The following is a 21,781-nucleotide window of genomic DNA, read 5'->3' on the forward strand; positions in this document are numbered from 1 at the left end:
AAAAAAACATGACTGCTTCAGTCTGATTGGTGTTATCAGTTCAATACTCAGTTCTTGTACTTTAATATTTGACACACATTGCTGAATAATAAGGAATTGTTTGTTAATCCGTTTCTGACCTATTGCTGCTCATGCAGTCGTGATGAGTTGAAAGCTGTAAAGCTCACTGACATATGAACATCACTGCATTGTCATTGCAATTGAATGTATTGATTGCCTTCCTTGTTCATGTATTTTGTGTTCTGTTGACATAATCAATTCTTTTTCCATTAGTATCTACAAAAATGTTCTGAAAACACTGCATAATGTTCTCAAATATTTGCTGCTGGAAAATATCAGAAAATATTAATCTTCATTTTTCTAAACTGCCTTTCTTGAAGACCAGGATAATGGGTACTAAAATGTCAAATAAAATACTGAATTCCTAGAAAGGTTGGCTGCCTTGCAGTGTTGGCATTAAGCTACCTACGGAACTTATTGATTCAACTGAGAATCCTGCAGTCATGTGAAGAAAGAGCAGGGTATAATCATTAGGTGAATATGCTTGCTCATGTCTATGGACATTGTTTAGCTGACATTAGTGGTGCTTGGCTTTCTGAAAAAAAAACAATAGTTGGCCGGGGAAAATTAAACCAAATCACTACAGCCAAAAAACGTGAATACTTGAATGGTGGCTTCATGCAAAACATTCCCTAATCTATATGTAATGTCTCTAGGCTTCTAAAGTATCATTTTATTGTCCGTGTCAAAGGTAATGTTGATGTTTATGTAAAATTGACATGTATCATTGTCATTGGAAGTACCACAATATTATTCACTGCCTGTATATTTTCTTTTTTTAAGCAAAATGCTCAAACAAGGGTGATGCTGGATTCAGTGTCTGCTGGTACATTGATTTTATTTACTTAGCTTATATCTTATAGGGGGGCCACCAAATCTTAGCTTCTCATCACATTATCTATTATCCTAACACTCCCTTTAATTTAAAAATGTAAATGTAATATTTTATGACCCCTTTAAGTAAGAACATGTTCACTTCAAAGTATATGATTCCGACCACAGTATCATAAAAAATATAGTCTCAACGCTTCTTGGTATGAATTTTTTTAAAGCTTTTATATATTTATGTGTCTATTTGGAAATGCTATGAAAATATTTGTCGGGCTGTAGGTTATATCCTTAGGGTAAACCACTAATTAGTAAACGTACAGATTAGATGGACTGATTGATCTTTACCTACTGTCAATATCTCATGTTCCATCTAACTAATTGGATTTGTGTTCTGAATTAGGTTAGAAGCCAGTTCAAGCCCAGACATTTTCCCCATGTTTTAATGGATTTGACTGATGATTAAAAACACACATCAAACACACTTTGGAAAAATATTAACCCTTTGTAAAAAAAGAAATTTTTTATATTTTTGCTTTTTCTTTTAGATCCGTAATTTTCTGCTGAATGACTCAGAAGATGAGGAGCTAAAAGAAATTATTCGTACATTTCCTGGGGAAAGCAGCAACACAACACAGGATCCAAAGGAAAGACTTCTTATAGAGCAACAGGGGCAACAAACAACGTTCCAAAAAGAGGAACAAGAAGAAGAGTTCCAAAAGGAACAACAGCAGCAAAAGGAAGAGGAATACCACAGGAAAATTCATCAGGAGCATGATAGGCTCCAAAGAGAACAACAACAGGAGGAGGAGAGACTGTATAAAGAACATCTAGAAGAGGAAGAGAGGCTCCGCCGAGAGTATCAGGAGGAAAAGCTGCGCAGGGAACAGTGCGAAGAGGATGAAAAGCTCCGCAGGGAGCAGCTACGTGAAGAGGAGGAAAGGCTTTACCGGCAACATCAAGAGGAGACTCTGCGAAGGGAGCAACAGGAAGAAGAGAAGCAGCGCAGGGAGCGCCAGCAGGAGGTCAGGCTTCGCAGGGAACAGCAAGACGAGAAATTCCAGTTGGCAGACAAACTTTGGTGGGAACAAGAGACTGAAAATCAACAACAGGATCAGCAAAAACATCAAAGTAATCAACAAGAAAAAACCTTTTATAATGATACTATGCAGCCCAATGTAGAGCCCGAGCTCCTTTCTGCTAAGCATAACAAGGACATTGATGAGGGGAAGAACTCAGTCCAAACCCTTCCTGTCTTTCCTCCAGTGTGGGGCTATCCACCACTCGTACCACCGCCAAGTCCTTCTAGACCTAAGAGCCCATGGGGAAAGCTTGACCCCTATGACTCCAGTGAGGTAAAATGCTTTATCACATTTTTATCCTAAAATTACGTCTGGTGATATATTGAAAAAATACAATCAAATCCAATTCCTGGCCTTTTATTCCAATAAAAAACAATCTAATGTTAGTTATTTTCCCACAGCCTTAGATTTTCTCTCCCTGAATATTGAAATCTGACAGGTTGAATCCAACATAGATGTCTTGGGTGCCACTAATCCCCATTGGCACACAAATTAAAAAATGAGCCCACCAAACCATTTGTATTCAAATCATTAAAGCAGTGTATTGTGCATGAATAAAGGTAAAGATTTATATAATAACTGCCTAGTTTACAAAACAAGTTAGCTTAAAAATGCAAGTTGCAATTTTTACAAAAGACCTGTATAAAAGTATGAAGCTTACGTAAAAAGAAATTGCTACACGTGAATGGGGTATTTACCTGATGTATGGAACACATGAAAAGCTCAAACTACATTTGCTTATACTGTTAACATCTTCTTAAGTGGACAAAGGTGAATGTTGTAACTTTGTCCCTGTATTTATTTATTTAATATTTAGAGTAATTTTATTGTTCTTGCCTCACTTACAACGTATTTGGTGACATACAGTTAACTCTTCTAACTTTGTCCTGAATGAGATTCCTAATTGCCAAACTTGCAAAAAACACCATTTCAGCACTATAGAGAGCACATTCCCAAGCTACAGTAGCAACATTCTCAAGCTAAGCTACAAAGGTGTAGTTGGGAAAACATATTTGAAAAACTGGGTTTATCTTTTCCTTTAACCTACAGCTGCAAACCTGCAGAGATTGGACTGTGACATTTGGCTTCATGCAGACTTTTTTGCAGCCCTTTGACCTAAGTCTGAATAATTCAGTAATTATTTTGTAATGGCCTTCAGTAGTCTCTATTGTATATTCATTTTATTTTACTTCACCTTTACCTAGGAGGACAGAGAATACGTTGGATTTGCTACTCTTCCCAACCAGGTGCATAGGAAGTATGTAAAGAAAGGCTTTGAATTCACCCTCATGGTTGCAGGTAAGCAGGAAAAATCCCCCCTCACCTCTAAAAAGTACAAAAAATCATGATGTGAAGATTTTACCTCTGTGCTGGAATATATCTAATGGAAAATTACTCTGTTACATAATGTGACTTTGATCTAAAGAATTTACCTGACATGATTACAAATTCATGTGCAAGCCAATAAAACACTATGTACCATTTTGAGCCATCTCAAGACATGTTATTAAAGGGTCTAGTGTATTCTCTGTTGCCCTCAAAAACCTTTCTTTAATAGAACTGTATTTTTTTCACAGTGGTACATCTTCCCCAGTACCTGTTTCACATATCTCCTTCAAATTATTTTATCTTATCAGCCCTAAAAATACAAAAATCTTATAAGAAAATTTCACTACCCAAATATTTCAGTGGAGATCACTAATAAATGTTATGTCACTGCACAAGAGGGGAAAAAAGTTCTACTGTATACTCAAGTTTAGATAAACATTTGACCTGGCAAGGTTTCAATCATGTAAAATTCACCCAGGAAATGTATGATTTAAATAGGGGAAATACCATTTTGAAATGCAGAGCTAATCCTGGTAAATTTTCAGGGTAAATGTGACTATTTTGTGCACCAATTAAACTTTGTATAAGTATGCTACGCAGCATTATGTGATTTACTTTGGACGTAATGTGACCTCCAAACTTGTATGTCTTACTTCTGATGTCTACCAGTGGTTGTAACAGACAATGGGCACCAGTGATAAGCCACCACCTAGTTACATGGCCATGTAATGACTATATCATACTAATAGACCTGAACCAAAAGTCATTTACAGAAATCTGGGATGACCAGGTAATTGCTAAGCTTCTAATCATCTTTTTTTTTTTTTTTGACAGGTGAATCTGGTCTTGGAAAGTCAACTCTCATAAACAGTCTTTTCCTGACAGATCTCTATAGGGGCCGTCAGCTACTCAGCCCAGAAGGTATAATAATGAATATATATAATATACAATGACTGCTATATTTCTGTTCTGTTCAGTCTATTCAATTTGCTAAAAAGTATCTCTTTTTTTTATGATTTTACACTCATCCCATGGAATCTTCTATGTGTATGTGCAGTAATCCATAAATACAACCATTCTATTGGTCAATTGCACTTTTATGTCCACAATATTATTGAAAAAATGGCATTTATTTTCAAGAATTTTTATCTGGAAAGGTGAAAAAGCTGAGTTAGGGAAACATTTACTGAGGGAGATTAGACTGCCATCTTTAATCTCTTCTGTATATGTAACCAGACTATCTCTTGCTTTAATACCAGACAAATTATGCAGCAAGTGAAGTCAGAGTACAGCAAGAACTCCTGATGTGCAAACTTACTCTAGATCAATGATCAGTAACTGTAAAGGGAAATCTGGATCAGCATGACAGCCAGGTGGTTAACTTTTCTTTAAAAAAAAGAGGTCAGCAATGGCAGCCTTGTTCTCAGCACAGACCTACTTTAATATTCTGCATTGTTCTCACACAATGCGGCATATTCTTTCATTCTTTGTCCGATCTGTATGCAGACTAGTAATACCATCCTCTCAATTTTTGGCTTTTTTTTTACTTGACATTGGTATCCCAATCAAATAAAGAGTTCTTTGACTCGTTTAAGCTCAACTCTAGCCCTGTTTTTAAGTTTTGGATAGTGTGGAAGGGTTAGGGCCTGATTTTGCATGGTACTTAACGTGAGCTACAGTTTGCATGGGTTAACCAGAACTGGACAAGAGAAGATTGGAAAAATGTTGCTTGGTCTGATGAGTCTCAATTTCTGCTTTACCATATGGATGAGAGGGTCAGAATTTGGTGCCCACAGTTGTTTGGTGTCAACAACAATTTGGTGTCGCATTCTCCTACCACCAGCTCTTATCCCTCATTGCTGTCACTGCCCTCTCCTGCCTGTCTCCACATCAAAACCCCTCAGTCTTCCCTACTCAGGTATGACAAGGATGACCCTGAGGACTGTGACCCATCATTCCTTGCATTGCAGTCTAGTGAAGACCAGGTGTTGCTTAGTCTCTGTGCTGATCCCAAACTACGTGGCTGAGAAGACCCTAACAAAGACCCTTAGTACCAATTGAGCAGTGTGTAAATCCCATATCCTTCTTTTGCTTACAGTACCATCTGTATGCTGCTGACACTCATATCTATCTGTCCACCCCTGACCTGTCTCCCCCAGTTCTGGATAAGGTTTATTGCTGCTCATCATGGATGCCTGACAGATTTCCTAAACTTAACCTGGATAAAACCGAACTCATCATCTTCCCCTGTTCGACTTCATATCTCCTCCTGACATATTTTAAACCGTTAACAACACTGTCAATCGCCCCTCCCCTCAGGCACGTTGTGTTGACGTCACCTTCGATTCTGCCCTCCCATTTACCTCCTATGTTCAGAACATTTCCAGGTCCTGTCACTTTCACCTGTACAACATCTTCAAAAACTGGCCCTACCTGTCCCCAGAGACCACCAAACTCCTTGTACATGCTCTTACCATCTCTCGTCTGGACTACTGTAACATCCTCCTCTCTGGTATTCCACTTACCCGACTCTCTCCTCTACAATCTATTATGAATGCTGCAGCCAGACTCATCCATCCTTCCCACCATTTTCCGTCTGCCACATCTCTATGTAATTCTCTTCATTTGCTTCCATTCCACCTAAGAATCAAATTCAAGCTCCTGTGCTTTGCCTTCAAATCCCTCCACAGTTATTGTCCCACTTACATTTCTAACCTGGTAAAAATACTTCCCCTGGCCGCTCTTTTTGCTCCAATGACCCACTAATGACTTCTTCACTCATAACTTCATCACATGCACAGCTCCATGCCTTTCTAGAGCTTCTCAGACTCCCTGGAATGGTCATATTGTCCTATTATGTCCTATTTGGCTTGCTTCTATTTTCTGCCTAGATAAAAGAGTAACCCATCCTTTTAAACTTGCCTATCCATCTTCTTCTGTTTCTTAAAACTCTCATTACTCACCCACCAATCCATATCCCCCTCCCATTGTGTGCTGCTTCCTCACCTCTTAGATTGTAAGCTCTTCGGGGCAGGGTCCCCTCTTCCTCTTGTGTCTGTCCATCATATACATACCTGATTTATTGTACAGCAATGTGTAATATGTTGGTGCTATATAAATACTGTATGTTATTATTACTATTATTATTATTATTATTATTATTAATAATAATACTATTGTTGCTGTCCATATCCCTCATTTTTTGACTGCAGTGTACAAATTTTCTGATGGGTTCTTCTAACAGGATGATGCACCATATCACAAAGTGCAAATAATCTCAAACTGGCTTTGTGAACATGACAATTAGTGCACTGTACTCAAACAGCTTCCATAGTCACCAGATCTCAGTCCAATAGAACACGCTTGAGATGTGGTCGAACGGGAGATTCAAATCATTCATATGCAGCTGACAAATCTGCAGCAACTGCATGATGCTATCATATCAAGATTAACTAAAATCCCTGGGGAATGTTTCCACAACCTTTTTACCAATATTACCTTTACCACCAAAAATTATGGCAGTTCTGAAGGCAAAAAGAGACTGACCTGTTACAAAATATACCTAATATAGTGGCCAGGGAGCCTATATCTTGGTGATTTCTTGTCGTGCTGTCACAGGCTGTCAGAGGGACAAGAAGGAAGAGGAAATCTCCTTAACAGGGTTACGGAGTGCAATAAAATATTCACAGAAGTGTTGACTTTTTTTACTTTAGTGGCCTAAACTTCACTCATTGATTATACCCCCAAAACATTATCAAAAAGTTCAATTTCAATCAGGAGTTTGACAATGTTATTTCACTTGAGTCTAAATATGCCCCCAATCTACAACAGACTAATAGAAAGCTTTGTCCTTCTTTTTATTCACAGAGCTGGTAACACAGACTGTGGAGATTGTGAAGCAGACGGTAGACATTCAGGAGAAGGGTGTTCGATTACGGCTGACAGTCGTGGACACTCCAGGTTTTGGAGATGCTATAAACAATGAGGAATGGTACGCTTACCAGTATACACAAGATATGTTCTATGTGCTCTGTATTGCAGAAAATGCATGAAAGTACAGTACCAGAGCACTCTTTCATAATTGTCACAAAAATATTTAATTGTCTTATAATAGTGCCTAGTATTATACATTTTTTCATATTAGGTAAAAAAAGTGAAATATTCATTTGTATATTTATTGTATGTTTATTATTTAGATTTATGTTTTATATTTACAGTGGCTAGGCATGTATTGTTATATCAGATTTACAAAATTGTGGGAGAGAAAAAGTGATGAACTGACATGACTGTGGGGTGTTTCGGGCACTGCCAGGGCATTGGATGATGTACAGAAGTATTTTATGCTAACAGTTTACACTGTTTAATCCTGCTATTGGTTAAAGAATGTCCTTTCCAGGCCTGTGTGAACAATGAATCACAAGTTTACAAAGTTTACATTATAATCCAAGTTTACATAGATCTGAGAACTCTGTCCCCACCTCATATAACAGCACTAGGTGCCTATCACCAAACACCAGTGCCGTCACATCAGAGGAAGGCGAGTTGGTCACATGCTCCGGTACTCAGGAATGAAGGCTTTTTTTTTGGCTTGTAGCAGCTAAACCGAGAGGTGAGGACTAGGGTTTGAGAAAAGCATAGTGTTTTATTTATTTCTGTTTAATTGATTAGTATGTTCTTTCCATGGGGTGGTATGCTCCTTTTCTGGAGAGGAATGTTCCTTTCATGGGGTGGTATAGTTCTTCTATGGAATGGTGTGTTTCATCCAAAACTAACCCAAAACATAAAAATCACACTTACCTTCAATCCCACGGATCAGTCGATCTGTTGGGAGGTTTCTTCCATCGGGTCCGGTGTCGTCCCGGTATCCGTCTTTGGCCTGACACAGAGGGAGCGCCAGGCATGGACATCTTCTCTTCTCTTGCATTCTTCTTCCTGCGTCACCGATCACTGTGCAGACGTGCGATCATGTGACGTAAATTGGGAAAAAACTTGCCAATCTCACTGCGCATGCTGGAGATCGGCTATTTTTTTCCATATTGATGAAAAGGCTTTCTCGGGCATCTCAGGCATGCACAGAAGGAGCAGCCAACAGCCTCCAGGAATTACGTAGGTATCCTGGGAGGCTCTGCGCTCCCATTCATTCTTGATCACCTAGGCAATCGAGAATTAAAGGGTTAGTGCTGCACCCTTTTTTAATGATAGTCTATAATCCCCAGTCTTGGAGCACTTTAATAAATCCTCCCTTTAAGATTGAACAGTCTTTTTGGGTACAAAGCATTACCAACAAAATCTAAACTCTGTTTTATGTCTTTTAGCTGGAAGCCAGTTGCTGATTATATTGACCAACAATTTGAGCAATACTTTAGGGATGAGAGTGGTCTAAATCGCAAGAATCTCCAGGATACACGCGTACATTGCTGTCTGTATTTTCTGTCTCCTCTTGGACACGGGTATCTGTCTTTTCTTATTGCACATATAAAGGTTTTTTTATTTAAATTATCCTGCATAGATATTATATTTTACAAATGTGCCAGTTATGGACATGCAGTTTTTAGAACAATTTTGTGAGCTCACTAGTTACTTGAAATAATATTTTTCTGTTTGGATTCTTGAGGAAAATTTCTCAGCACAAATTGTGGAAGAGCAAATAAGATTATTAATATCTGCTGTATTTTTATTTGTTTACCACTGTGATAATATTACTTTTATGGCCTTTAAATTTAAGGTTATGATACAATATAGGGGTTAGGCTATGCTTAACTTTAGGGATTAGTTTAGGATGAAACTCTGGCTACAGGTTCACTTATCTTGCCTCAAGTGAAAGGATGGAGAGTGAGGTACTTGCCTGCCTTCATATCCAAGAGTATCAGATATATTTGTTTTATGGCAGCACCTACACACAGTGCTGGGAATGTGTAGTTTATTTTGCTAAGGAACAGGTACTCATAATCTGAGTATTCAATCTGAGGGTTAAACACTTAATCCAGTGTTTTCAGTAATCCAACAAGGCCAGTGTCCCCCTCTGATAGACAGTAAAGTGGGGATCCCTCTTACTCTTTTGCAACAGTGAGCTTTTTACTTCCAGTATCATTGTACCCATCCCTTGCTAGGACGGAAGAGAGATTTTTGGCTTTGCAGGGCGGCAGCGTGATTGTTTCAATAGAAGCAGATAGGCTCCTATTCTGACCCGGAAATCCCAGCACCCAGATTGAGAGCCAATGATTTTTTTTTCGGTTTTTTTATGAGTACAGTGCTGTTTTTTGCTTTTGGTGCAACAATATCCTTTTTCTAACTGTGACTGCTACAAAATGTCAAACTAAACTTCCATTACTTAATATTTTGAGACAAAATTCCAATATTAATAACTATGATTCAGTTGTTCTTGCTCCTTCTGAAAACATGAAAATGTATCTTCAGTGTTTTAAATACAGTGGTACCTTGGTAAAGGTATGTAATCCGTTCCAGATCCTTGGACTTATACTAAACAAATTTCCCCATAGGAAATAAAAAAAAAATGATTACTCCGTTTCCATGAAAACAAATCCTATTGTTATTGTCATATTACACATTGATGGGGCTGTATAAATTAATTTAAACACTGCTTAATACTAAAATACATAAATACAAAAGCAATTAGATGAGTTAAATGAAAATCTAACCTCCCTTTACCTTGCTGAGAATATTCAAGTGCCTACTAGGATGGTGCTGAGCAGGGAGGAGGAGGAGATGTTATGTAAATCACAGAGAGTTATAGCGCGGGTTGTTCACTGAATGGTGGCAACTGGCGTACTGACGCTTGTGGGCAGTCGTAGCTTTGTCTGGAGAGAGGTAAACAAGGGTAGTACACAGTGTTATGACTCATTTTGACCCATACAAGTTCTAGCACAAGGGTTGTATACCAAGCAAAATTTTTCGAGTCCAAACAGGACTTATATCAAGTTGGACTTATTCCAAATGGGACTTATACCAAAGTACCACTGTATAGGGAATTGTTTTGCTAACATCAACCTTTTGATGAGCAAGCTAACATACAAAAACAAGCCTCAGATTTTAGTGATGAAGTAATAAAACATACTAATAATATTATTGTTTACTAATATCAATTATACTGAATGCAATACTAGCTTATTGAATGAACAAATACAACCTATTTAACAATAAGTGTAACCATTTATAGTCATGTTTTACTTATTACTTATTGCTGTGTTACCATTGGGAAGATCCCTCCCCCTTTATTTTGCATTGGTGATCATTGTCAAAAGGAAAAAGTGAAGAGAAATTGAAAATGTTGGAACTTTCCCCAGAACAAGTAGGGAAAGTTATTCCAATGGGGACATCTTTCCTAGGAACAACTGAATAAAAGGGAAATCCCTTCACGTTTAGAGATTTCTTTTAGCTTTCTTTTGCATCTTTGAGACAGATACAATTGCACAATGTCCTCAGTAGTCCAGCAGGAAAACAGCAAAAGATAACCTGGTAGCTTTTTGTACCTTATATCACACCACAAAACTACAGTAATGTTTGTGCATTATATACACTAGACATGTTTGTCATATTTGTATTTGTGAGATGTATTTACAATTCTTGTAATCAGTCTCTGGGCTTTAAATTGCAGACGTTCTTAATGTGGATAGTATTATGTCTTTGCAGATTGCGACCTTTAGATATAGAATTCCTGCGAGCACTACAGGACCGGGTGAATATTGTGCCAATTCTGGGAAAGGCGGATACTCTGACACCTAAGGAGCTCATTCAGAAAAAACAAAGGGTGAGACATATGCATATGTGCCTAAGAAGAGGGAAGGACTAGGAATATTTGGCTTGGGAAAAGCAACCAATGAGGCCTTTATTACCAGAAATGGATATCTGTAGGCTAAATGAAACATAGCATTTAAATTATACCGTTGTGTGATTGGCTGCCATAGTGAAAGGTGCGGGTGAAATTACCAGATTTAAATCTTTAAGTAAATCAGCCTCAGTATATGAGAAGTCCTTGGTGGTTGTTGCTGCTTTTGTTTATCTCATTCATATTATGATGACATTTTCAGATGCTTCTGCTTTGTATTGGAAAAAAACACCTAAAAGTATCAGAATTAGAATTAGTATTAGATGTACAACAGTTATACTGTATCTTTGCAGTGTCTTCATCTGAGAAGCAAATAAACCATGCAGTCCATGTAGCACACTTTGTAACCAATGTTTAAAGGTAAGCAAGCTATAACAACAAATCAAAGGCAGTTTTTTAATAGCCAGACTGCGCATCACAAAAAAAAAATATTCTTGAACTTCTAGGTAAGCAGAATAATATGGTGTATTGTCTGAGATAACTTTTCATTTGCAAAGATTTTCTAGGAGTATGCAACCAAATTGTGAAGGTTCTAAAAAAATGAACACAAAAGTGTCACAGTGCTTTAAGTGGTTAAAAAGATTGAGGCCAGCACCTCTGTCTTGTTGCAGTTAGTCAGAAATCCTTGTTTGATATTTTGCAATATATTAAGCATTTATTAAGTCTAACAAAAGAACATTTATACATTTATAATTGAAAAATAAAACAGCTCCTAGCAAGTGGCCCATTTCTTTCTCTGTTTTCCATACTGTTGATAAGACATCACTTCACTAATGCTCAGTGGGATCTGACTGCATGGCATTTAATTCTCATTATCTCAGATAAAGCCACAGGATTATCATTCTCTGCATGTGTTTAACAAGAAATCAGTTCATGGAATTATTATCACTTATTTATAAAGAGCATTCTCCACAGTGCTGTACATCAAGGTTACAAGACATACTAAATATGAACAAACAATTGAGATGAACCAGTGTCTAGAGCACATGCAATCGCCAAATGATTGTCATTTGATTTTGTTGATTTGGACAGCTTTTTGCAATGATCAGAATAAAAGTGGACATTGTGTGACCTCAGTAGATGCCACTAGCTAGTCTTAACTGGGGTAAATGTTTGTCAGGCTTTCTGGAATTTTCAAGCCAACTGCTATTATTCTAATAACAAACAAATCTAGGACAGAGGGTGCCTACTGAATGCTTTTCTACAAAATCTTTGTTCCCTGTCCATTGGTTATGGTCTTTCAAGCATCAAAATTAGTCTGGGATGCAAATGTAAACTAACTTTAATACATTTGGTAAAAAAGACCATCTTTTTATACTTCTGCGTGTGTTGTAGTGCCAGCCTCTGGTTATGCGTCAGTCTGTACCCCATGAAGTCAGAGTTGCAGCTGCTCCATTTCCTCTATGTCCTTCCTGGTCCATAAAAGCTCCCCTGGAAACCTGGAAAGGGAATCTAAGGTGTATTTTTAGTGAGTCACATCGCATTAGGAACTGGCAAAGAAACATTTTATTCCTGTATAGGTATTGACCACACATTGACAAGAGACCAACAGACCAATTTAAATAGGAATGTTGGCAGTGTGTTACAATCATATGAGATTTGACAATTGACAAATTATTTTTGTAATTGACCACACATTGATATTGTGATGTGGAGGAGTAATAATAACCGTGTCTTGCTACAGGAACAGAATGATAAAAAAAAATCTGCATGCTTTATTGAAGAAAATTAGGTATGGGGTTCAATTTAGTTAAAGTTTTCAAGATAATGAGATTTCTATAAAGAGTGGATAAGACAGGAAAAAGTATGAGGGAGCAAATACCTCAAATAGCAATCCGAACTAGAAGTGTGCCTACTGTACAGCTTTATTCTCCCTAGAGGTATTCCCGAGTGTGGCTCTGGGTTAATTTTCAATGCCAAAAGCGGTAACCCCGAGCCACACTTGGGTGGAATTGCCAGGGAGCTTTAAAGTCCTACCTTGTTCCCACGTTCCAGCGGCATCCTCCAGCAGTGCCCCCGGTGTCCTCTAGCGATGCCCAGCATCTGCCGACATTGCCAGACTACACAGATGATGGCCAGCATCTGCGTCCCTGGCATGTGAATGTTGGGGATGCGAGGCCAGTTGAAGAAGATGCCGGCCAGGCATCTGCTTGCGAATCTTAGGCTGGAAGGCAGGACCGTGGGGCTGGTAGACAGGACCAGGCAGAAAATTTAAAATAAGGAGTAATTTAAAAATAATCATTATTCAGACCGCCAGGGAGGTTAATAGATGACCCTGAAATTGTTAGGACACATCCCAGTATACATATTTATTATGGTTTATAATATAGGTAAGTGTATTCAAGCTGCCATTGCTGACTTGCTTTTAATGTTTGGTTTGTGCACCCCTGAGTTTGCCTTCATTGGTGAAGTCAATCAAGCATGCAGTTAGCAAAGTCTGAAAACTCCTGTGCTGCTTAGTTTGTTTTCTATTCTTTTTTTCCCTAACTAGGATGTGGACAATAGACCTCAGACTTGCACCTTTAAAAGTGTCAGCTCTTGTATCCTTACAGATCCCCTTTAAAGAGAAAACTATATCCATAGGTTTCTAAACCATGTATTTCTTCTTTTCTCAGATACGGGAGGAGCTGGATTATTTTGGTATTCGAATCTATCAGTTTCCTGATTGCGACTCAGATCAAGATGAAGATTTTAAGATTCAGGATATGGAGCTAAAGGTGATGAATGAATGACAATAAATAGGGAGTAGAATTAGGCTGAGATTTATCAGAAATCAGTTGGTTTATAGCAAAGACAATTGTTGAATTCCTATTTTCTGGTGCCAATTACATTCTTAATAATTGAAGTGATGCTGAGGCCTGCTCATACCATGAACATACCAGGAATTTTGATGCTATTTTTGCACTCATCCAGCCAATTTAATCTGCCATATAGATAATTCTGACCAGAGATTGTCAGCCCTGTATAATGCAGCTATAATTATTGATGTAATGATATTATTAGTGGTATTTTCTGCACTATGGTACTATAGTACATGTTTACTGCAGATTTGTGCAGAGACTAGGGCTTAACTATATCTAGACAATTGTAGTCCCAGGTTGTTCTGTCTGAATTTTAAAATATTTGAAATTTATTAGAAATTTGTCCTAAACTATTGATCACATGGATTATTTACTTGCACCCCTTAATATCCCTTTTTGTTCCCCAGAAAAGCATTCCATTTGCTGTGATTGGTTCTAACACCATTGTGGAAGTTAATGGGAAACGTGTAAGAGGGCGACTGTACCCATGGGGTGTTGTAGAAGGTACAATCCATACATATACTTACTTCCTAATTGTTTTTATTATAGGATTTACATTTTTGTAGCAGCCATTCAGCAAAATTGCCTAACATACAGATAGCCACTAGTGAGAGAAACTACATATGCTATTATATCCTAAAAATAACCTACAAAACTGTATTGCAGGTCTAAACTCAGGGATTCCAGCATGTAATCTGAGTGCATACAAATTTTAGCTAAAATGAAACATTTTGTAATTCCATTTTTTGTTGAAGTCAATGGAAATATATTTTGCTAACTCTTACAGTTGTCTGAATGGCTTAAGAATTCTATATGAAATTGTCCACCTTTGGTGTATACTCATGGTCACAGTAATATCTCTATCATCATATTTTATTTAGCTATCTTTTGTATTTTATAGTGGAGAATGAAAAACACTGTGACTTTGTCAAGCTGCGCACCATGCTGATTCGAACTCACATGCAGGATCTTAAAGATGTAACCCGAGAAACACATTATGAGAACTACCGGGCTCAATGTATCCAGAGCCTGACGCAGCGTGTGGTTAGGGAAAGAAACCGCAAGTATGAACAGGGGGATTATTAAATTTGAATTTCCTGTTTATTGTTACTGTTTTTGACAAAACTTTCTAAAATACAAAAATATCAGCTGATAGTTGCTCATAGTGAGTGATTTGTACCCAAATTCTCAATGAGCCTCTGGTCTGTGCAAGGCTTTTACACAGCCTAAAAAAAAACAAGCTAAAGTTCCACATTTTTACCTTCTAATCTCAAGGGCTTTTAGGAGCTTCATCTGGCGGTGTGGGCAATCTTTATTTTACAGAATGTTCAGTGTGTGATGATGTCAATATTTTCACAATATCATGGTAGGATCAGTAGTTGGAGAATGGGCAGTTATCTTATGATGTCTATAAGATTCATTAAGTTGATCATGGAGAAAACTGATTGGCTGGGTTGGATATTCACAAGTGATCATTATCGTGGTTTACAGATAGGACTAGTAATTTTAAAAATGTGGTTATATTACTTTTAAAATGTATAAAGTTAAATGTTTTAAAACTAGTAAAACATTTTGGGGTACACTTTGATTAAATAGTATAGTACACTTGACAGATTGACAGATTGGTAATGTCATTAGCAGGGTATATGGCAATATCTAACTTTCAGGCTTGCAAGAAATCTCTAGCTATGGGGCCTGCTATAAATTGCTAAAGTATAAATATGGACAGTCTTCATCCAATGTCCTAATTCCTTTTTTTCTTTAGTTACTAAAATAAAATAATTTTGCTGCCACTCATTCAAAAGAGGATGAATCTAAGCTCCCAAAAACAATAGAACTAAAAAAAATGTCTTTTAAAGGAACACGTTGCGTTTTACCTAATGTTTTACTTTTTTCATGAATATTTTGATGACCTTATGCCACTTCCAAGTGGGCCAGCAGCTTATTATTTTTTTTTATTTTCTATTTGATCTCTACAGTAAGCTGACCAGAGAGAGTGGAACAGACTTTCCAATCCCCAGTGTGCCTCCATCACCAGACCATGAGACACTGAGACTCATCCGGGAAAAGGATGAAGAGGTCAGTGAACAATCAGGCCCCAATCCCAGGCCCCAGACCCTCTTTAAATTAAATCAGCTAAATACCTTGTAATAATCTAACTTATTCAAAAAATTTCGAAAAGTTACCAGATGAATCCCATTATTGGGGCTTCAATAGATTTTTTTTTCTAATAACAGAAATTGCTATATTTTCTTCCCTTTCCTGGATAGTGGAGATAAGTTGGAACTTTCAGTTGAAAGCTGCAGTACTTGACTGAATGTTGACTGAAGATCTTGCAGATTCTGATCCCCTTACTCCCCGCTACGTGTTTGTGGTTCCTTGCTGACATTTCAAGAAGTGTTGGAAGTGGGTTTTCTTAGAAAGTGAAGTTCCTCATAAGGAAAACAGCAATAATATTAATAATAAACAGAGCTTTTAACTCTTTTACCAGATCATAGTGAGAGGGTTTTCAGCAAGGGAACAAGAACCTTCATGGCAGAATCACTTTTTTAATGAAAAATGCAGTTTTAAAAATATTGAAAATTAATTTGAAATTACCATAACATGTTAATCTCATCTGAATCTCATCTGGAAATGTAGTGATTCGGGTTTACTTATCCTCCAATCACTTCAGTCATCCTCATTGCTTTCTGTATATATTTATGAAATTTTGTAATGGTGGTTTAAAAAAGCTAATTTAATAATCCAAATTAATGATGTTCTAACTTACTTTCTCCTTTCCACAGTTGCGGAGGATGCAGGAGGTGCTGCAGAAGATGCAAAAACAGATGAAAGACTCTCATTAAGCCTTTCCTGTGCCACTTCCTACCTAATGTTACCTTTGTTTTCCTGCTGATATCTCTACTTCCTAAAAACATCAAGCTTATATGATCAAACATAAAGATCGATTGCCTGCAGAGGGAAAACTGAACATTATTAGACCAATGGATAGGTCTAGTAAGCACACCTTTGGGATATAGCATAGAATTTATTTTAGATAGGGTTTAATGAAATGCAATCTATTTTGTTTAAGATATTCTTGTATAAGTGGGTAGCAGTCTGCTTTAGACTTAAAGAGGAACTAAACTAAAAAAAAAATACACTTACCTTCAATCCTGCAGGGCAGTCTGATTGCTCCATAATTGTGGCCTTGGCGGCCGAGAATTAGAGGGTGGTGCTGCACCCTTTTAAAAGAAAAAAAAACCCTGAGTTTTTACCTTACATAAAAGGGTTGTCTACCCTTTTATGTAAAGTGAAAATTCTAAGTTTAGGTACACTTTAAAGGATATATAAACCCAAAGACAAAACTTAAATATATTGTAATTTACCAGTTTTTAGATATGGAAGTGGCATTTGTTTTAGTGGTCATGTATTTTTTACAGGTACAGAAAAATACATATTATTTCTGTCAAAACGCCAGTATTCTTGTAACTTGCTGTGCACTGGATTGATATCTTAAACAATGTTAGCTGTTTTCTGAGCAATCTACACAAAATCACAGCGTATGTAATGTAGATGAAAAGAAGAGAAGGTATTTTAGTCAAAATACTAAATAGTCTCAGTCATGGAGAGCTTCAATACATCAGGCCCAGTAAGTAAGCTTTGCAATCTTAATACAGAAAGTGTGTGACTGGTAGATCTGCTAGATAAAAATAAAGTAAATAAAGCCTGGATAAAAAGTAAAGTAATGGAACCCCCACATCTGATAACATATAATTTATTATATTTGTGTTGTTGGGTTTTAATATACACAAGTGAGTAAATTGAAAAGTTTGTTTTTGTGCAACTTTAGAGGAAAGAATGTAATTGCTATGATGCTCTGTAAGAATCCCAAGGTATGATGGAATTATTTTATATTTAGAATATTTCTTCCATAAAATACTTTACAAAAGTTACTTCTGGGAACAGAACTTTCAATATTATTGAATGCACAACTTTTAGTTTTCAGATAACAATGCACGTTCAATGCACGAGTCAAATCTGAGCCAGTAAAAAATTTATGAGTATGTATTTTACATAAAGCAATGTAGTTTATTGTAACTGTATACCAGCGTTCCTCTACTACCGCTCTGTAGAACCTTGAGGCTTATGGGGGTTCTTTGGTCTCCCACTTACAATTCCCCAAAAATTGGTAATTTTCCATTGACCGTCGAATTGAAAGGAAACTTCTTCGTAAACCACCAGTTTTAGCAAACATCGCCAATAAATTTAGGGAATGTCAGCATTTTCACTGTCTGCATCTCTTTTATAGTTACTGTTATTTATTTAATTTTAAAATTAGTGTTTGTTAAAAAAAAAATCTTCCTTATTCAAGGTGCCCCATATTGTTTTATTTAAAACTTTTTACAACTTACTGATTTTACTAATGTACCAAGCCTTCCTCCACTCTTAGGGAATGGCTGCTGTAGACACTTCTTTAGATGTGAGACGTGTCAAATATATTTGTTTGGCATTAGTATATTCAATACTTTCAGGAGAGCAGCCTAGGGTAACAATGCTACGTTTCCAATATATACAGTACAGTGAGTGAGAATGTCACACAACGACACCTTCATTCTTTTACCAAAATCACAAGTTAAAAGTAAAAAATATAAAATAGTCTGTGAAAAAGAAAAGTAATACAAATATATTTATGGACTGGTTAGCTGCAAATTATTTTAAAAATGTGAATAATTTCCAGGCAGCACAGATTCTCTCAAATGACATGATATAAAAGGAAAAAGAGTTTCAACTAAGTTGCTAAGTTTCTGTTTTATAACTGCCCATATCTTGAACAGGTAGGATTTAGGTTAGATTCACATATTTCCGTGCACACAGACATATGTGGCAATGCATTATACGGTTTTGTATTTTTGCCGGAACAATTTCACGGGTAAAGCTTATCAAGGGCACATTCAACAAGTCAGCACATGGAAAAAAGCATGCCTTTCCTTCCACATTGGGGGTCATCCATAAGTATGTGGGGGTTCGGTAGGAGAGGTTATGTGTTCTTTCTTTAATAAGGGGGGAACAACATATCTGTCCACTCCCAAGAAAAAGTACAAGGGTACATTAGTACTCATTACCTATTCCCAAAAGAGTTAAATGTATATAAACATAGTACTCAAACACTGATTAAAAAAAAAGTCCTTTTGTGAAATAAAAACATGAGCACATACTTTAAAAGTCTAGATAACTTATATTGAAAAAAAATAGATCCATTGGCAATAACATTTTTCAACCATGTGAATTCATAAAGCACAATGACCTGATGCTCAACGACGCTTACCCATTGCCAAAGAGCAGAACCCCTGAGTAAGTAACATCCTTTGAGGTAACAACTGGAATGCTTAAATCTCTGATAGAACTGATAGAAACTGAAAGTAGAAGTGTGGCGGAAGCAGTTCGGGGGTAAAACCACCACCAGGTGTAAATTCTACATTATTACAGAAACATACTTTCCACCATGAAAGTAATTTGGAAATGAGCCACTCATTCCTATAAAGCTCATCTCCTTATATTTATATCAGTTGTTTAGCTGTGCCTGGCTTCAGAATTAATGATCTGGAATAAGAATGCTGAAAATTTGTGCAGCTGTAGCTTCCAAAATTTTGACCCGGATAGTTAGCATTTGTAAGATGTCTGCAATGGCTGCCTGCATATTTATCCTTTTACAGGCTTCCTTTAAAGATCAAAATATATACCTTGGAATTTAAAGACATTACTGCAACCTTGGGAGTAACAACCTCTTTAATGCGCCTTGCCGTGGCTGACTTTCCTTGCTTTTTTTCTAAAGATTTGCCTGTTGTAGCATGTTTTCTTCCAATGACAAATCAGTATTCACATTTGCTTTCAACAGTTGGCTGAACCTGCACTACTTGTAACTGATTATATTAAACTTCGTCTTCCTCTTGCTGTTGGCTTGATTATTTAACATATTCCACTTCTCACCCAACCGAGAGTCCTCTTTGTCCAGCCATAGACTCAAGTTTTCCGGGTTATTTTTCAAAGGTGTCCTGTGGTCAAAGTGAAAGAAATGGACTGGAAAGATTTAAGGATTCAATTTGCTTTGCAATCTTCTCCAGGAAAGAAAAGGTCCATATCACGCTTGCACTACTGGTGAGAAACACTGACCTGCTTGCAGGTATCACAACCCTGTGGGCTAGAAAAGCAACGCATATAGCTGGCGAGGGAGCAACAAATACAAGCAGTTGAGTGTTTTCCCTGCACATCTTAGCAATTCTGTCACGTGCACAGTTATAAAGCAAAATATATTTCCTTACATTGTGCAGGGTAAAGTATAATGGTGAACATATAGCAATATTATTAATAAATAGGCCACTTTATGTTAAGGATAATTCCTCATCCTTGGGAAAATTGTTCTCTCAAAATCATTTATTTTGTCATTGTGCTTCATTTTTCACAGTGGCCACTGCTGCATAAATTGTTTTTTTTTACAGATGAGCAAAGTATCAACTTCAAACGTCCCATAAAATTGTAATAAGTTATTACTAATAAGTTTGTTTTCCATTCTTATGCTGTACCACTAGTCAGTTTGGGGTATTCAAAATCCCCTATTATTACCGCTTTCCCATCCAGTGGAGCAGTATCTGTGAAGGGAGTCCAGTAGTATTAGTTTAATAGGGGTTTGGCAATTTATGTTCAGAAAATCCGAACTTTGACATGGATTGCATAAAAATCTATGGTTGGAGTGGGAGATATATCTTGATAGAAGATCCTGACCATTTTTTAGGCTAATAAGCAAGCAACTGTCAAACAAAAGGCATAGAAAGCTGAGCAGTGCCATGAGTGACCTGAAACAAATCCAAGCAGCGCTACCATCCATTGAAGGACCACTAACCTTCCTTGTGCCTCCATTTGTGTGTATACAAATCTAATTGCACAATTTTTAAAGTGCATTTCCTAAATGTGTGATGTTTTTAAGCAACCAAACTGTGTAATTGTTACAAACTCCCAAAACGTATAGTGCTTTATTTGTGTGCATATATTTTCAGTTATAATTTTTATGGCTTTAAAGTTGAGTCATAGTTCTTAATTGTGTAACCTTTGTGATTCTCTGCCCCTGGAGGCACCTTGCTAGATTGCCATCTGGGCAGAGCGAGCTCCTGTTATTGTGTTTGGTGGGGACAGCTGGATTGACTACAATGAGAGAAGCTCCACCAGCTGTATCAGCTAATCAAGCTGGAAGGATCCAATAAAGAGGAACATTTTCTGTTGGACTGGTGGCTGTGAAGCTAAAGGTCTGAGGTAAAATAAACTCCAGGGCTATGAACCTTGGAGTGTCCTGGACAAGACTCCGGAAGACAATACTGTTGAAGGTCTGAGTTAGTGACCTGAACAACTCTGGCAGAGAGCAAATGTTGAATATTGACATAAAAGAGCACAAGAGGTCCAAGCCCAGGAGTGGAAAAAGTCAGGTGGACTAAAGTTGGCAGTAGTGACCTTGAAGATAATTCAAGCTGAAGGTCTGGCACACAAGCAAAGTGCAATTTTGTGTAACTGTTGTAGAGGTGTTTGTGTTGGATATTTGCTTGGCTGAATAAGTTTCCCTAGTCACCTTACACCAGGATGGCATACTAGAATGGTTTCACCCACCCCAGAACACTTTAGGGTCAGTTTTTCCTACTGATCAGAAGGCACTTCCTATGCGTTTTGTTTATAGTTCAGTATTCAGTGTATAGTTCAGTTCAGTTAGAAGTTTAGTGTGTGGAAACCCACTTTCAACTACAAAACACTTCAGAAGCTCAGCAGACCTGATGCTTGGGGAAAGGGAGAGTCCTTGATGGTATATACAT

At 37.3% G+C, this 21,781-nt stretch overlaps 1 protein-coding gene across 2 annotated transcripts in view; it reads left to right on the forward strand.

Annotated features, from left to right (window-relative positions):
* LOC140342545 (septin-5-like) overlaps nt 1-19,878 on the forward strand; it is a 31,531-nt gene extending 11,653 nt beyond the window's left edge. For both annotated transcript variants that reach the window (XM_072428762.1, XM_072428755.1), the window contains exons 2-12: nt 1,437-2,243; nt 3,176-3,269; nt 4,134-4,220; nt 7,167-7,290; nt 8,615-8,749; nt 10,950-11,067; nt 13,761-13,862; nt 14,354-14,450; nt 14,848-15,010; nt 15,926-16,025; nt 16,733-19,878. In XM_072428762.1, coding sequence (XP_072284863.1) covers nt 1,437-2,243; nt 3,176-3,269; nt 4,134-4,220; nt 7,167-7,290; nt 8,615-8,749; nt 10,950-11,067; nt 13,761-13,862; nt 14,354-14,450; nt 14,848-15,010; nt 15,926-16,025; nt 16,733-16,792 — 1,887 coding nt within the window. In that variant the 3' untranslated portion in view covers nt 16,793-19,878. The remainder of the gene's footprint in view (nt 1-1,436; nt 2,244-3,175; nt 3,270-4,133; nt 4,221-7,166; nt 7,291-8,614; nt 8,750-10,949; nt 11,068-13,760; nt 13,863-14,353; nt 14,451-14,847; nt 15,011-15,925; nt 16,026-16,732) is intronic.
* Nucleotides 19,879-21,781: the final 1,903 nt, after the last annotated feature.

The sequence above is a fragment of the Pyxicephalus adspersus genome, chromosome 1 (genome assembly GCF_032062135.1).
Source record: "Pyxicephalus adspersus chromosome 1, UCB_Pads_2.0, whole genome shotgun sequence".
Taxonomy (NCBI): Eukaryota; Metazoa; Chordata; class Amphibia; order Anura; family Pyxicephalidae; genus Pyxicephalus; species Pyxicephalus adspersus.